A 17,133-nucleotide genomic window follows, 5' to 3' on the forward strand; every position below is an offset into this window, starting at 1 on the left:
TTCTTCCTCTTCAGGAGCGTTGTAGTGCCAGTGAAGAAACCTCCTCCTGGAAGCCTAGCAGTGACCACAGTCGGAAGTGCCACAACTGGAGGTGGGCTCCCACCAAGTAGTACACCTAATATATTTGCTGCCACAGGAGCTACACCAAAAAGTATGATTAATACAACAGGTATTGTCTTTAGATATTTTTGTGAATCCTGTCCTTTTCCTTTCTGCTCGTTTGCTTACTTTTTCATACCTTTCTTTTGTGTGAAGTGGTTCCATAGTGAATATGTGCAAGCATTCTCGCTCCCCAGCCATGCTTAGGCAGATGGCTGGAGAGAAGACCTTCCCAGCCTGAACCATTTTAATAAGGATTTGCATTGCATTTTATATCAGATCCATTTGATCCCCCCAAAGTAACCATTTTAGCCAGTGGTAGGAAAAAGCAAAGATTCTGGGGCACTTCTAATTGTAGCATGAAATGCATCGACTACCTACAAATGCCTCTCAGGTCCCTCAGCTAGCCTTGACTTTTGTATTGGTTTTATGTAAGGCTTGTTATGCTGGAATCTACCTGAGTGGACATTCAGTCTTTTATTTAAAAAATGGGGGAGAGAATTAAAAGCTGCAATTTCTCTCATTTCCCATTTTAAATGTTTACTAAAATAACTGTAGTCTAAAAATGATGCAGCATGGGCCTTTCAAAAGTTTAGCAACATAATTACTAATCAAAGGTTCTGTACACATATTTCATTATAACTGTGGATGATTGCTTTCTCTATGCCGGCTGCACTGGTGTAAATTGTATCATTTTCTTTCATGTCTTTTCATTTTCTGTCTATGTATTGTATGTCAGTTGCAAGCGTATGCCAACAGTAATGCCTGTAGTAACTTTAGCCTGTTCTGGACAGCTTTTCTTAGTACATCCAGATGCTGTCCACTGTATGTTTCCTTGGGGTTTTCAGTTAGGCAATTGAATAATATTGAGCAATTTACTGCAAAGTGAAGATTTCACTTCAGTCATTTAGAGAAACTATATGTCTCCATATCCTCTTTTCTATTTCTAGTAGTTTGACATGATCATGAAAATATTTTGTATGATTGTTCAAAAAATATAAAGTCACACCACTACTGAGTTTATGGTGGCGAATTATCATATGGCAATATATTTTAGCCCTGGATCTTTAATTTTAGGATTAAAGAAGCATGATATCTGTTTAAAGTACGGGAATGTACTTAAAGTACAGGAATGGACTGACAATAGTGTTCAGACTATTAGAGTATGTGTACATATGAAATATATTTTTGAACAATATTTATAACCCAGTCCTATCTTTTGTATTATAAACTGTTGTTGGGTTATTGAGGTTCTTCTTCATGGTCTGTGTGCATCACACGTATGGGCTCTGCGCCTGCGCGGAGCCTTGTTTGGGAAACTTCCAAGCTGCATAGTTTTTTGGGCAGGAACCCCTCCCCCACTGTCTCTGGCATATATAGTGTGGGTTCCCACCTTCCCCTCAGTTCCTTTTCGACCACCTTAGCATTACTTCGTGGGGAACTTGTTTCGACATTCTGTCTCACTGTATTTCTATCTTATCTAAAACTCATTTCTTCCATCATCTTATTTTTCTTCTTTATCTTCAAAACAAAAAAGAGAGAGTGAGAGAGAGAGAGAGAGAGAGAGAGAGAGAGAGAGATTGTTGGTGGTGTTGGGGAGCATTGTTCGCCTCAGCAGCGACACATTTTTTTCCTTCCTCAGCCTATGGCCCCAGAGCCTCCGTTTAGAAGGAGCACAGCCTGTGGCAGTAAGGTGCCCTCTTCGGATGGCCACCCCTTATGTCTTCTTTGGTTGGGGGAATCCCACAAGGTTGAAACTTGCCACCACTGTCAATTGCTATCAAAACAGGCTCACAAGAACAGGTCCGATCGACTAAAAGCGATCCTGTAGGAACGGGCCCTTCAGGCAGTCGACATGCCTAAGGCACAAACACCCTGGGACCAGCCCTCCGCGGCCCCTTCTACAACTACAGAAGCGGTCATTGTGACCCAATCTTCCCCCCCGTTCACCACTGAGCTGTTGCGAGTAGACCCATCTACTCCGGAAAGGAGCTCGGCCATTTTGGCAGCAAAAAAGCTCTCAAAACGTGCAAAACACCCTAAACCGGCAGCAGATGCACCAGAAAAGAAGAGGAAAAAGAAATCCTCCAAACAGCAGGAAAAGGAGCAGGATCTCCCACCTCCTCCTCCTATTCATGTTGTGCCCACCACACACACAACTACTCTGGAACTGGCCTCTCTCTGAGGGTGAGTTGAGGGATACACCAACTCCACCACCCCGTCCAACTCAGACAGCCATGGGACAGAGATCCAGGTCTCCAACATCTCATCGTTATGACATCCAGTCACCTTGATACCAACCTGCACTTTCCCCTCAGCAGCCTTCTCGATACCGATCTCCAGATCGATACCGTTGGGATCATTGGACGGGACAAAACGACCGTGATCGCTCACGTTCTCCATCCCAAGATTGGGACTGTTTTTCAGCCTTTTCGTCTCCCCCACACTGACAGCGTTCAGTCTGGACAGTGCTCCGGCTTTGACACCCAGGACGTTTTCTGCCCTCCCCCTCCAGTACCGAGGCACTTGACGTCCTTAGCAATACACCAAACCAGACAGGACCATCAAGACCCGCCACCTCCTGTTCCACCTCATGCCTCTGCTGTGGTTCAACGACCTACTCAATGGCAAGAATCTGGGGGGGATTACCAGTCCGACTCCTCCACATATTCCTCACTCCCTCATCTATCTCATCACTGGACGATGTCATCGGGACACAAGATATAGCTTCGCCTTCTGAAGACACGGGCCACTTCTCCGAACAAGTGCTGAGAATGGCGCAATCGGTGGGCATTGAGGTGCAACAACCTCCCCAACAAATTCATGATCCGGTATTAAATTCCGTTGTGACAGACCTGTCCACACCAGTGGCCATCCCTTTTCTTCCAGCCCTGCTGAGTGCAGTCCAACAGATGTGGAAAGCACCTTCGTCCTTGACCCCGATGTCCAAGAGGCTGGAATCGATGTATAGGGTTCAAGAGACAGACACGTCTTTCCTCTTTTCACATCTGAAATCAAATTCCATAATTGTGGAGTCTTCCCAAGGTCACTCGCAGAAACCACATGCCTCACCTGTGTATAAGGAGGGTCACAAACTTGATATCATTGGACGTCGTATCTACTCCTCAGCGGCATTGGGGCTTAGAATTTCCAACTAACAGGCGATGATGGCCAGGTATCACCTCTTCCTCTGGGAGAAAATGGACTCCCTCATCGCATACCTCCCTGAGGATCAATGCGACTTGGTTAGAATGCGGAGGCATCCAAGCTGTCTTGTCAACAGATCAACACTGCCCGTCATCAAGCAGACTGCAATGCTAAGAGCATGATAGGATCCTTTGCCCTAAGGCGGCATGCCTGGCTCCGCTCTGCGGGCCTCACTCCTGAAGCTCGCTCGTGGATAGAAAATCTACCCTTCGACGGCAAGGGTTTATTCAACGCCTGCATTAATGACCAGATGGACTCTGTGCAGAAAGCCAGAACGACTGCTCGTAAGATGGTCAAACCCAGCAACAACAGCAGCAGCATGCTCCATGCTGTCAGCATCACTGGTATCGACACCAAACCTATCCACCTCGGCAATCTGGGGATTGGATACCCAGATTCCCACAGCAGCACCAGCAGAGAAAAAGCTACTCCTTCCCCAGGTTCCAACAAAAGGTGAAGGGTGAGGGTTTCTCTAAACACCGTCTTTGACTTCAGCTCCGTTCCCCTCCGTACCGACAATTATAATCCACCTTTCAGCCACCTCCTGAGCCAATATTACCCAGCATGGACAAGAGTGACATCGGACAACTGGGTGCTATCTATTGTCCGTCATGGATACAGAATAGAATTCACCACACCCCTGCCTTTGGGTCCAGTCCGGGTCACTCTACCTTCAGAGGTCCTCCACAAAGAAACTCAATCTCTTATGAAAGGGCGCCATTCAACGCGTTTATCCAAATGTTGGTACAGAGGGGTTCTTCTCCAGGTACTTTACGATACCGAAACGGGATGGAGGCCTCAACCTTCACAACCTGAACAAGTTTGTCACCCCCAAGAAGTTCAGGATGACAACTCTAGCCACAATTCTCCCACTCCTACAGAAGGGCTCTTGGTTCGCCATGATGGATCTCAAAGACTTCCACGTAGCTATAGAACGCTCACACAGAAAGTTCCTCCGCTTTGTGATCGGAGCAAAACTGTTCCTGTTCAACATCTTGCTGTTCGGCCTCTCAACAGCCCCGCGCATATTTACCAAGTGCATGGCTGTGGCCTGCGCATACCTCCGTCTTCAGGGAGTAGAAAACTACCTGTATCTAGACGATTGGCTACTGGTGGCCTCCTCCCGAGAAGCTCTGTTGCACGATATCATGATCGTCTTGGATCTTCTTCGGGCATTGGGACTACGAATCAACAAGGAAAAATCTCTTTTGACCCCCACTCGAACAGTTCAATTTATAGGGGCCGTCCTCAATTCCAAATCGGGCTGGGCATACCTCCCGACGACTTGTGTCACAAACCTTGTCGCGCAAGCCACATCGATATTCTCTGCCCGCCGTGCCAGGGCGCAGGACGTCCTATGCCTCCTTGGCTATATGGCAGCTGTGGTATCAGTCGTGGAATGGGCTCAGCAACGAATGAGACCACTTCAGCACTGGTTCATCCGGAATGTTGACTTGACCTGTAACCCTCTCTTTGTCACACTCTTGATACCGGAGGTTGTTGCTCTTAGCTTGGACTGATGGATGGACTCCAGGCATCTGACCCAAGGGATGCCATTCCTTCCTGTCCTCCATCCAGGATTCTCACCACAGACACTTCTCTCCTAGGTCGGAGAGTGCATTGCAGCCCCCTTCAAGCACAAGGTCTCTGGTCCTCCAAGGAAACATGGTGTCATATCAATTTCTTGGAGCTGTTGGCAGTTTGGAAAGCTCTACTTGCCTTCAAACTGTGCCTCCGACATTGACACATCCAGGTCCTCACAGACAAATACCACAGCTCTCTGGTACATAAACAAGGTGGAACGCACTCTTCCCACCTCCTTTCTCTCACTCTACACCTTTACAACTGGATCGTCGCCAAGGACATTCGCCTGAGCATTCTACATATTGCAGTACAGGACAACCTGTTAGCAGACTCCCTCAGCCGCTTCCTCCAGTGCTCTCACAAATCACAGCTGGCCAGGACAGTCCTACAGATAATATTCATCCAGTGGGGCCAACCACAGATCGACCTCTTTGCAACTCCAGAGAATATGGTTTGCGGACAATTCTGCTCGAGAGCTGGGGTTGGACAAGGATCGCTAGGCAATGCCTTCTTCCTGGAATGGAAGGAGCACCTGTTCTACCTTTTCCCTGCATTCCCACTCCTCACGAGGGTGATCTCCAAAATCAGACAGGACGCCATGAACTGCATCCTGATTGCCCCTTGGTGGCCCAGACAACCCTGGTTCATAATGCTGTTGAACCTAGTGCACGGATGCCTCCTACCGCTACCGCGGATAGACAAAGTAATTTCCCCAGACCGGGACAGGATCCCTCACCCCAGTCTCCACACTCTGAACCTCATGGTGTAGAGGATCCAAACACCCATCACATTTCCCCACTGATTCCACCGACAGTGCAGGCCATACTTGATGCAGCAAGGAATCCATCCACACGCTGCTCGTACTCTGCAAAATGGGCTTCATTTGTTCGGTTCACAACTGACAACAACTGTAACCCTAATGACTATTGTCTAGCGGACATAGTGTTTTTCCTCCAACATCTTTTCAGCAAAGGCCTGAAGTACTCCTCCATCAGGGTGTATGCTTCAGCGATTTCTGCTACAAGGGGCAACATTGACGGGTGCTCCATATTCAGCTAACCCTTATGCAAGCAATTTCTGCGAGGCCTCAGAAACTTGGCTCCTCCAGTGAGAGACTTCGTTCGTCAGTGGGACCTAATCCTGGTGCTTAACACCCTCACGTCGGTACCGTTCGAACCGCTTGCTGCCGTGGACTTGCGGCTGCTCTCTTGAAAAGTCGCCTTCCTGATAGCCATTACGACATCGAGGAGAGCGAGCAAACTCTCCGCATTGCGAATAGACTGACCTTACACTATATTTCACAAGGAAAAGTGGTCCTGTGGCCGGACTTAGTATTCCTCCCGAAGGTGGTCATGGACTTCCATCTTAATCAACTGATCGTGCTCCCTGCCTTCTTTCCATCCACCACTTCTGATTTGTAATGACGGCTACACACTCTAGATGTCCGGAGAGCGCTGGCATTCTATAAGTCACAGACTGAGCCTTTCTGCAACTCCCAATGGCTCTTCCTATGCTATGGGTGAACCAATAAGGGCTCTCCAGTCTCCTCTCAGAGGCTGGCATCCTGGATCGTACACACTGTTTGACTGGCGTATGAGGTTGCTGGGAAATCCCTAGCGACTCGAATCCGAGCGCACTCGACAAGGGGGGTGTCGACTTCCACTGCCTTTGCAAGAGGGGTTCCCTTCGTAGACTTGTGTAAGGCAGCCACCTGGTTTAAGCCTTCTACCTCTATTAAGCACTACAGACTGGACGTTCAAGCTTGAGCGGACTGTGCCTTTGGCAGGGCTGTGCTTTTGTTGGTACTACATTGAGACACCGACCCGCCTCTGGTAAGTTAGCTTGTTACTCGCCCATATGTGTGATGCACAGAGGCAACGAAGAAGAAGTCAGGTTGCTTATCTGTAACTGTAGTTCTTCGAGTGGTCATCTGTGCATTCACACAACCCCCCCACCGTCCCCACTTCGGTGTCAACTGGGCTGTTGGTACTGAGGTGTTCTTCACAGTCTGGGACTACTTGCAGTTTCATGGAACTGAGGGGAAGGTGGGAACCCATCCTATATATGCCAGAGACGGTGGGGGAGGGGTTCCCACCAAAAAAAACTATGCAGCTTGGAAGTTTCCCAAACAAGTCTCCATGCAGGAGCAGAGTCCACATATGTGAATGCACAGATGACCACTCAAGAACTACAGTTACAGGTAAGCATCCTGACTATCCCCCCCCCCCCCCGCGTGCCTGCAAACAAGCCATGCTGCCTGGATTCTGATGGCATGACAAGGTGCAGCAGGGCAGGTAATTAGGCTAATGGTGCCTGGCACCAGCCACTGATTTAAACAAGCCACCATGGGTTATTTAAGCCACCGTGGCTTGTCTGATCAGGCAAACTAGCCCACTTTGTCAGGTTTTTTTTTTTCCTCTTATGGCAATCAGTAAATGGTCCTGAGAGGAAGTTAAAATAAAAGCCTATATATGTATAGGAGCATATTAATCACATAGTTAACTATACAAACATCAATGGATTTAATCCAGCAAATTTTTAAGAGTACTTCTCAGAATACATTCTTTTTGTAATTTAGTGGCCAGCTCCTTATGCTGTGGAAAGCTCTGTTTTAAGACACAGTGTGCTATTTGTAAAAATAAAGCCAGTTGTTCCAGAGTTATGATGTTTAGAAAATATAATTATTTACTGTGAAGTTGATGCATTGTTTTTCAGACTGAATGTACTTTATTTTGGGGATAGGTGCAGTGGACTCAGGATCTTCATCGTCGTCATCCTCATCTAGTTTTGTGAATGGTGCTACCAGTAAGAACCTCCCTGCTGTTCAAACAGTCGCACCAATGCCGGAGGATTCTGCAGAAAACATGAGGTATACTTTATAGTTTAACCTAGAGGTTGGCAGAAGGTGGACCACCTAGTGCCTGCTAGCTGCAAGGATTCTTGCAATGTGTTCTGGGCCAGGTGGATTTTAGTCTCATCCCACAAATGTTCCATAGGTTCTTAAGTACAAATTCGTACTCAGGGTCACTTAATACAAGTTAGTTATGCCTTGTCTGGTAAGAGGTATTGATTATGCCTTTTTGCTTTGGAATATTAAAACACATTGAACTATATAGAAATTCTAGTTTAAAAAATGCATGACTGAAATGTGCCTATCCCTGCTTTAATCCTTTGCCATATAGCTAGATTTACCATTGTACATTTTGATGGACAAGGAATGTATAAATTTAAAAATAAACCAGATGTTCTATAGGAGGGATAAAGAGAAATTAATAACATATTCTGTGGATCTTGGAAAACATGGGATTCACAAATTTCCTGAACAACCAAAACATTAGCAGAGAAATATTATCTTCCAAACTGATTAACTTTTAACTGTCTTAAAGATAAATTCAAAGTTGTGATGAAAACGAGAATCATAATATCAACAACCATAACAATTGCTATACTAATAGAGAAAGTGGTAATAGCAGGTTAAGTTTCTGCTCATCAGTGCCAAGGAGGTATTTATTAAATTCCAATCTGGCCAAAACTCCTCTCCTGATGAGTCCATTTTGGCAGTGGTTTCCATGGATTATTTAATTATACACCTGGTAGTGCCTCCCAAAAATAAATGCAATTGATCCAAATTTGCATTGATTTTAATTTTAAACACTTTCCCAAGTTGTATCTTATATTTCTGCATTATACAAATTGATTCAACATGTTCACTCATTCATTCATTCATTCATTCATTCATTCCATTTCTATACCACCCTATAGCAGGTTCACAAAAATTACAAAACAAACACATAATATAAAAAACTTTAACATACAAAATTTAAAAACAATTTAAAACAGTTAAGATAGTTATAATAAGATACCGGAACCTGATTAAAAAACCCACACTGGTATTAAAATACCATCATATGCCACCAAATGCCTGGGAGTAAAGGACATTCTTAACCCAGCAGTGAAAAGATGGCAATGTTGGCACCAGATGATCGTTCCGCAATTGGCAGGCTACCACCAAGAAGGCTTCCTACCTTGTTCCCATCCTCCGAGCATCCCTAGGAGGAGGCATCCAGAGCTGGGCCTCAGATGGTGATCATAGTGTATGTCAGGTATTGCAGTTTGAAGCCATGTAAGGCTGTATAAGTCAAAACCAGCACCTTGAATTGGGCTTGGAAATATACAGCATCTCAGTGCAAGTGGGCCAGAATCGGTGTTACATGTTCAGACCTCCTGGTTCTTTCTATCCATCTGGCTGCCACATTTCGCACGAGCTGCCGCTTTTGAACTATCTTCATAGGCAGCTCCATGTAGAGCACATTGCACTAAATTTAACTTGGAAGTTCTCAGAGCATAAACTACTGAAGTTAAGTTATCCTTGTCCAAACGGAAGCATAGGTGGGCCACCAGCTGAAGCTGGTAGAAGGCATTTTGGGCCACAGAGGCTACCTGAGCCTCAAGATGGCACTAGGAAAACCCCCAAGTTATAAATCTGCTCCTTCAAGAGGAGTGCAACCCCATCCAGAACAGGTTGAACACCCTCCATCCAGTCAGAAGAACCACCCACCAACAGCAACTCAGTCTGGTCTGGATTGAGCTTCAGTTTACTAGTCCTCATCCAGTTCATCGTCACAGCAAGGCGCTGATTTAGTACATCCACAGCCTCATCTGATGAAGATGAAAAGGAGAAATAGATCTGCTTGTTGTCAGCATACTGATGGCAACACACTCCAAACCCCTGATGATCCTACTCAGTGGTTTCATGTAGACGTTAAATAGCATGGGGGACAAAACCGACCCCTGTGGAACCCCATACTGGAGAGTCTAAGGGGCCAAGCAGTATCTCCCAAGCACCACCTTCTGCAGCTAACCATCCAAGTGGAGCAAAATCATTGCAGTGCAGTACTCCCACTCCCAACTCAGACAATTTCCCCGTATGGTAGCGAAAGCTGCTGAGAGCTCAAAGAGAATCAACAGGGCCACAGTCCCCGCGTCTTTCTCCTAACACAGGACATCATACAGGGATGTTGCCATGCCAAAACCTGGCCTAATCCCTGACTGAAATAGACCCAGATAATTGGTCTCATCCAAGAGCATCTGGAGCTTTTGGCAACCACCTGCTCAAGGAACTTGCCCAGAAAAGGAACATTTGCTACGTAAGGTTATTAAGATTTTCTGGGTCCAGGAAGGATTTCTTCAGGAGTGGTCTCACCACCACTTCCTTCAGGTGGTCCAGGACCACCCTCTCTCTCAAGGAGGCATTAATCACCTCCCTGGCCCAGCTGGCTGTTCCCTCTCTGCCAGTTTTTATAACCCAAGAGGCGCAAGGTATAGAAGTGGTTGCTCGAACCTGTCCAAACAGCTTGTCAGCATCTTGCCCAGCAACCGCCAACAAGGTCAGGCACTTCCTAAGGCTCAAACTGGATGCAGCGGCCTCACTGCTGCTGGGTGATCAGAAGGGGAGTGGTTGGGCCACACTAAAAAGGTAGATCACTTGTGTGGATTTCCCATGGGCATCTGGTTGGCCACTGTATGAACAGAATGCTGGACTAGATGGACCCTTGGTCTCATCCAGCATCGCTGTTCTGAACATCCTCGAGTGGTACCAACTGAAATTCATGTAACAAAACTGAACAAGACTGTGCCCTGGATACCATACCTCACCTAATTCACACTGGAGTCTTAAGTCCTGACAGAGGCAAGAGATTTCATCTTGGATGTGCCTTGCAAATCTATCACAGCAGAGCTCTGATGGCTCTACAGTGTCCTTAGGGCCAGCATTTAATAAGCCCCGGACAACCCCAAAAAACTCTGCTGGGCAGCTCATAGAAGACTCAAAAGAGGCAGAGAGATATCGTTTCTTCTCCTTCACTGCCCCTGAATATACTTGACTATAGGCACATGCCAGTGTTTGATTATATCAATCAGAGTTTTTCTCCATCAATGTAGCTTACTCCCAGGTAAGTGGGTACAGGATTGTAGCTTTAAGGAGGTTAATATCATCTTCAAATATGTACAAGTTTGTCATAAAGATCAATTGTTATTGAGGGTAGGACAAGAGACAATGGACTTGGGTCACAGGAAAGTTAAATATTTATGATGATCTTCCTGACAACTGAACAATGGATCATGTTGCCTAGAAAAATTATAGAACCTTCTTCATTGAATAATGGTAATAGGAGACTAGGTAAACATTTCTCAAGGGTGGTTTCAGTATATTGAATTCTGCCTTAGTGTATAGGGGGTTGGACTAAATGACCCTTTCTTAGGAGCCCTGTAATTGTATGATGTATTGTACATACCAAGAGATTGATTTTTTTCCCTCCCAATAAATCTTAAGTGAAGCTAAGGTTTAAAAGAAATTTTAATGGCCATGTTACAAAGAGATACCACTCTCTTCTGCACCGTTAGTGAGGTTCAAAGAATGTGGGGAAAGTGCATGTTGCGGGGCAGATGGTTGGCTTCCCCTGAGATATAATACCCTGTATAAAACTACGTTTGCTACAAGCTGCTCTTGTGGGTATCGATAGCCACCTGATTTGATAAAGCCTGTCCATCCCAGCCTTGTATCTGTAAAAATTATGAATGGATTATATGTCTAATTTTATCTTTGCTCACTGCTCTGTCTAGAAAACAAAGTCATTTTTAAATGGGTCAGAGTTGCATTAATGGTTTTTTGCCAATCCATTTGGAGTTTCTCTTTCTGTCTGCCTCTTTTGGCTATGCAAGCAGCTGTATTGCTTAGGGAATACTCTATTGATTCCTGTCTTGTGATTGTTGAATTGTGTTTATTTAAACATTAATTGCAGAAGTGAAGATGTTATTGTGTACTTCCTCTGTGATTAACTGTGTTATCCTATGCATGTCTACTTGGAAGAAAGCCCCATTTAATTCAGTGGGACTTATTCCTAGGTAGGTGTGCATAGGTTTGCAGCTTTAGAAAGCTATTAAGTAGAAACTTTCTGTTAGGGTTGCATATGTTTTGTTCTGAAACTAGATTCCACATAAAACATTATTTTGCATAAAATATATTATTTTGCATAAGATAATCCTTGTGAAGGAGTTCCCTCTTCCAATGGCCTCTTCTTATATTGCAGAGTTGCATTTAATTTAAAAAGCAAAACAAGCAATTACTATATTTCAGATGCTTTTTTCATGTCTCCAGAGATATATTGAATCTCTTGAACAATATACTATGGGCAGAAAAACTCTCCTCTACAAGAGGAGCTGTAGGTAATCTTCATATTTTATTTTTTTGTTAATGTCACTATTATGGTAAGGATATATAACCTTTTAAAATATGTGTTATGGTATGTCAGGATGTATTGGCCCCAGGAGCGTAGCGAAGTCATTTGTAGTGTGAGCGGGGCCTAGAGATCCATAATGCTTGCTTAAGTTCATTATTGGTGCAATTCCCATGCTAGTAAGCCTCTGAGCATGTGCAGATGAGTCAAAAGGCCGATAACAGCCTTCTCAGAACATTCCTTGCTAATGAGGAGAATGTCTTATCACTGATGTGCCTGAGAAGCAGAGTTTGCTGTTAGTCCATGCTGGGAATGCACGCTAGGGGGCATTTGCTGCTGTTATGCTGCTTATTGCTAACATGTATTACCCATTTGACCCAATGGCTCATGGTTCAGAGAAGCTGTCTGATCCAACCATTGGGTATGCCTGTGTGCTGTAAGATACCCAATAAAGTCTCCTTGTAAGTAAACCTTTGAATGTGATTTATCACTATCTTGGCACTTCTAAGAGTTCAATGCCCACTGCAGGGGCGATACACAGGAATCAGCATAATTCTTTGTTATCCCTTCAGTGCTATATGGCACTTCTGGTTAAAAAAGACAATTGTTTTGTGAGAACACTACAATTCAGTGCTACAGTTTGACCAGCACTACAATTTGACCTGGTTACAGGACCGAATCAGCCTTGATTGCCCTGATGGATGACCTTTATCGAGAGAGGGACAAGGGGAGTGCAACCCTGTTAATTCTGCTCGATCTCTCATCAGACTTTGATACCATTGACCATGGTGTCCTCCTGGATTGACTCCGTGGGATGGGCATTGGAGGCATTGGGTTACCGTCGTTCCAGTCTTACCTGCCATGTCAATTTCAGAGAGTAACACTGGGTGATCGTTTCTCAGCCTCTTGACAATTGAGCTATGGGGTTCTGCAGGGTACCATCTTGTCCCCAGTGTCGTTAAATATCTATATGAAACCGCTGGGAGCAGTCATCAGGGGATTTGGAGGCAAGTGCCATCATTATGCTGATGACACACAGCTCTATCTGCTTGTAACATTTGAATCAGGTGAGGCTGTGCAAGTCCTGGATCAGTGTTTAGACTCAGTAATAGGCTGGATGAGGGCCAGTAAACTGAAACTGAATCCTAGGAAGACAGAAGCCATATGGGTGAGTGATTCCTGAGTCCTGGAGATAGGCTGATTGCCTGTTCTGGATGGGGTTGCACTCCTTTTGAAAGATCAGGTTCATAGTCTGGGGGTACTCCTAAATCCATTACTGTCGCTGGGAGCCCAAGTGGCCATGGTGACTCGAAGTGCCTCCTTCCAGCTTTGGCTGGTTCGCCAGCTACGGCCTCTCCTGGACAGGGATACCTTGGCCACAGTGTTACAGGCCATAGTCACCTCAAGACTGTATTACTATATTACTCTGGCGGTCATTTTAGACTCCCAGCTGTCCATGGAGGCTCAGGTGTCAGCTGTGAGCCGGACAGCGCTGTACCAACTCCATCTGATACAGCGGCTGCGCCCCGACCTTCCCGACCATCTGCTCCCATTGGTAGTACATACCCTGATCTCCTCTCGTCTAGACTTCTGTAATGCGCTGTACGTGGGGTTACCCTTGAAGACGGTTCGGAAGTTGCAGCTGGTAAAGAACGCGGTGGCTCGCTTGATTAAAGACAGCTGCAAGCGAGATCACATCAGTGCTGAAGGAATTGCACTGGTTACCAGTTGTTTTCCAGGCCAAATTCAAGATGTTCTTTTTGACCTTTAAAACCCTTTATAGTTCCTGCCCAGCCTATCTTAAGGAGCGCCTCCAGCAGCACCAGACAGGCTGCTTAACAAGATCAGCCATGGATGGCCTTCTCTCTGTCCCATGAGCCAGATGGCGGAGAATTTCTCCCCGAACAAGTTTCGGGGAGAAATTCTCCGCCCCCCCCGCACCCCGCACCCCCCCCCCGGGATGGGACTTACCTTTGGCGAATGTCCCTCCCGGCGGCGGGTCCGGCCGGTGGTTCGTCGGGTCTTCGTCCGGGGCGGGGGCGGCAGCCGGTCTTTCGACCGGCTGCCACCGCCACCATTCCAATAAAAGAAAAAAAAAACAACGCCCTCGTGATAGGCTATGTGACGATTAACGTAGCCTATCACGGCTAGATTTGCAAAGTCGGCCGTGATAGGCTACGTAAATCGTCACGTAGCCTATCACGGGTGACTTAAAAAAAAAAAACGCGTATGGATAATGGCGGCCCCCATAGGGAGCCACCATTCACGTTCCTTATTTGGTCGCTGTAGTCTACGTAAAGATTACGTACACTACGGCGAAAATAAGGGCAACGCTATTTGCAGATCTAGCCGTGATAGGCTACGTTAATCGTCACGTAGCCTATCATGGGGGCGTGGTTTTTTTTTTTTAACTTTTAATTTCGCGGGCGAGGTGAGGCGCCTCCTCCCTGGCCTGAATTTCGGCCGGGCGAGGCGGGAAGCCTCCCCCCCGGCCTGAATTTCAGCCGGGCGAGGCAGGAAGCCTCCCCCCCCAGCCTGAACTTCGCGGGGGGAGCAGCGAAGCGCCTCCACCCCACCACGAAAAGCTGCGAGACCAGGTAAGTGACTTTCGTGCACCCCTAGCCAGGACCGCTAGACTGGTGAGGATGAGGGAGAGGGCCTTCTCTGTGGTGGCCCCCACTCTGTGGAACTTCCTCCCCAGGGAACTCCACCATGCCCCCTCTTTAATGAGCTTCCACCACAGATTAAAAACATGGTTGTTCAGGCAGGCATTTGGGGTGGGTTAGGGTATTTTTAGAAATATGATCTTTTCGTATAGAATTTTATTGTTTTAAACTGTTTATATTATTGTACGTTGCCCATTGAGGCTGGGTGACCAGCCAGATGGGCGATGAATACATTAAATAAATAAATAAAGAAAGAAAGAAAGAAAGAAAGAAAGAAAGAAAGAAAGAACTCTATGTTGGACTGCCTTTAAGGCTCCTGCAGAAGCTGGAGCTAGTGTAGAATACAGCAGCTCACCTGTTGCCTCTTTTCAGCATGCAACGCCTCGGCTGAGGGAACTGCACTGGCTGCCTATGCACTATTGGGCTAGGCTTAAGGTTTTGTACTAGTGTATAAAGCCCTAAACAACTTGGGACCAGGACACCCAGGTTCTCCCCTATCAACCTGCCCAGTCACTGAAGTCATCAGAAGGCATGCTCCTGCTGCTTCCACATGGCCCTATGGCCCTATGGAAGTCCCCCCAGAGAAGACCCTCCTTTCTATGGAGGTCCCTGCCTCTGGAGGTCAGGCAGGTGCCAACACTGTCTTGTTTCTGGCATCTTCTCAAAACATCTTTATTTCAGAAAGCTTTCTTTTACTGACCAGCCACAGTTTTTATTGGTACTCTGTTTTTAAAAATAACAATTTTAATATGGCATTTTATTTTTTTTTATCTTTGATCATTTCATATTTTATTGTTCACCAATCTGGAATCTATTTAGATGTGGAGCAGTATATAAATTCTCTAAATAAATAAATAAAAATGCTGCAGCAGGAAAATCAAATGCTAGTAATAGTTTTATATGTGTGCTTTTAATCTGTTCCCACTAGAAGGCGATGGAAGGTTTCCAATAATTATTAACAACAGAAGCGCTCTCTCTCTCTCTCTCTCTCTCTCTCACTCACTCTCTCTCTCTTTACTCAATTGGGTAGCTCATGTATTTCTTTGCATAGGTCATTATAGCACCTGAGCATTCTTGGAGAGCAACTTCATGGTAGCCTTTGTAGACTGTACACATGTCAGAATAAATGTTCAGTCCAACTTTACTGAACAAATTATAGTCTCTTAGGGTGCAATCCTATGCACATGTAGACAGAAAAAAGTCGTAAAACTCCCAGCTTTCCCCAGACAGCATGGAGAATGCTGGCTGAGGAAAATGCATAGGATTGTCCAAACATGCATAGTATTGTGCTCTTAGTGGTTTGAAGGAGTGTTCCTGTGCTGTGCCCAGGGTCATGTTCGTACGTTCTCTCTGTCTGATGTGGCACTGCAATAGAATGACAGAGATGCAGCTTGAGCCTTCCCTTTCACCATGCAGACAGCCTGCATTATGGATTGAGCACATCATATGAGCATCCAGTTGCATTGAGGCCTGGTTCGGCAGTGTGTTTAATCCTGTATCTCACAGACAGAGCAGCCTTCTAACACAAGCAAATCAGCTATGTGCTATACTAGGTGGGTGGTGTTTTCCTTTTTTACCAAGGCCTTGTACCTCAATATTCTTGAATGGAGTGGTAAGCCTTTCAGTTGTTCAAAAGAAGCTGGTATATGCTTACCATATTTCAGTCCCACAAATCAGAGTAGCACACCTTGCCTGTTATAAAATTATGTATACCTATGTGGAGTCTTCATATCCCATTTGTGTAGTTTTTGGTGGGCTCACTGTTTTATGTCTGCATCCACAGAAATATGGAGCAGTGAGGAAAGGTGTTCCTTTCTGGCCATTCTCAACTGTCAGGAAACATTAAATCCTTTCATCCATCCTGCCCTTCCTCCCCAGATTTTGTTAGCTATAGAAGCAATCCCTTTTGCCCCACTATGAATTCTCCATTTGCTCCAGAAGTACTGGGTTGTCACAGCTCCCATGTTCTGGCTACATTCCTAGCCTTACAGTTTACGAACATAATGAGAAAGTAGAAACTTGCAAAAACCCAATTCTAACCTTAAAATAACAAAACAATGCAAACAAGGTGAGACTGAACATATAACCTCATTTCTGATTAATGGTTTCAGTCAGTTTTATATTTACTGCTAAAAAATGTACAACAACAACAAAAAGCTGTTTTTAAACAGTTGATGGGGAATATGTAGCCAAAGTTCATCAAATGTATAACTTGGGAGAATGCAAAAATATTAGAGCTATGCAGAAAGAAGGAATCCTAGCATATTAGATAATTCAATTAACAAAAAACCTTTTGGTTTAACATGTTGTGTTAAGGGTTTTCCATGTTCACTCAAGCTCCA

General features: G+C 45.5%; 1 protein-coding gene across 2 annotated transcripts in view; it reads left to right on the forward strand.

Moving 5' to 3' along the window:
• Positions 1 to 17,133, forward strand: part of NBEA (neurobeachin) — a 595,906-nt gene that overhangs the window by 189,919 nt on the left and 388,854 nt on the right. For both annotated transcript variants that reach the window (XM_084843013.1, XM_084843014.1), the window contains 2 exons: positions 15 to 169; positions 7,633 to 7,759. In XM_084843013.1, the coding sequence (XP_084699139.1) occupies positions 15 to 169; positions 7,633 to 7,759 (282 nt within the window). The remainder of the gene's footprint in view (positions 1 to 14; positions 170 to 7,632; positions 7,760 to 17,133) is intronic.

This window comes from Heloderma suspectum, chromosome 3, assembly GCF_057233095.1.
Source record: "Heloderma suspectum isolate Gila_16-S chromosome 3, 16-S_ref, whole genome shotgun sequence".
Classification (NCBI taxonomy): Eukaryota; Metazoa; Chordata; class Lepidosauria; order Squamata; family Helodermatidae; genus Heloderma; species Heloderma suspectum.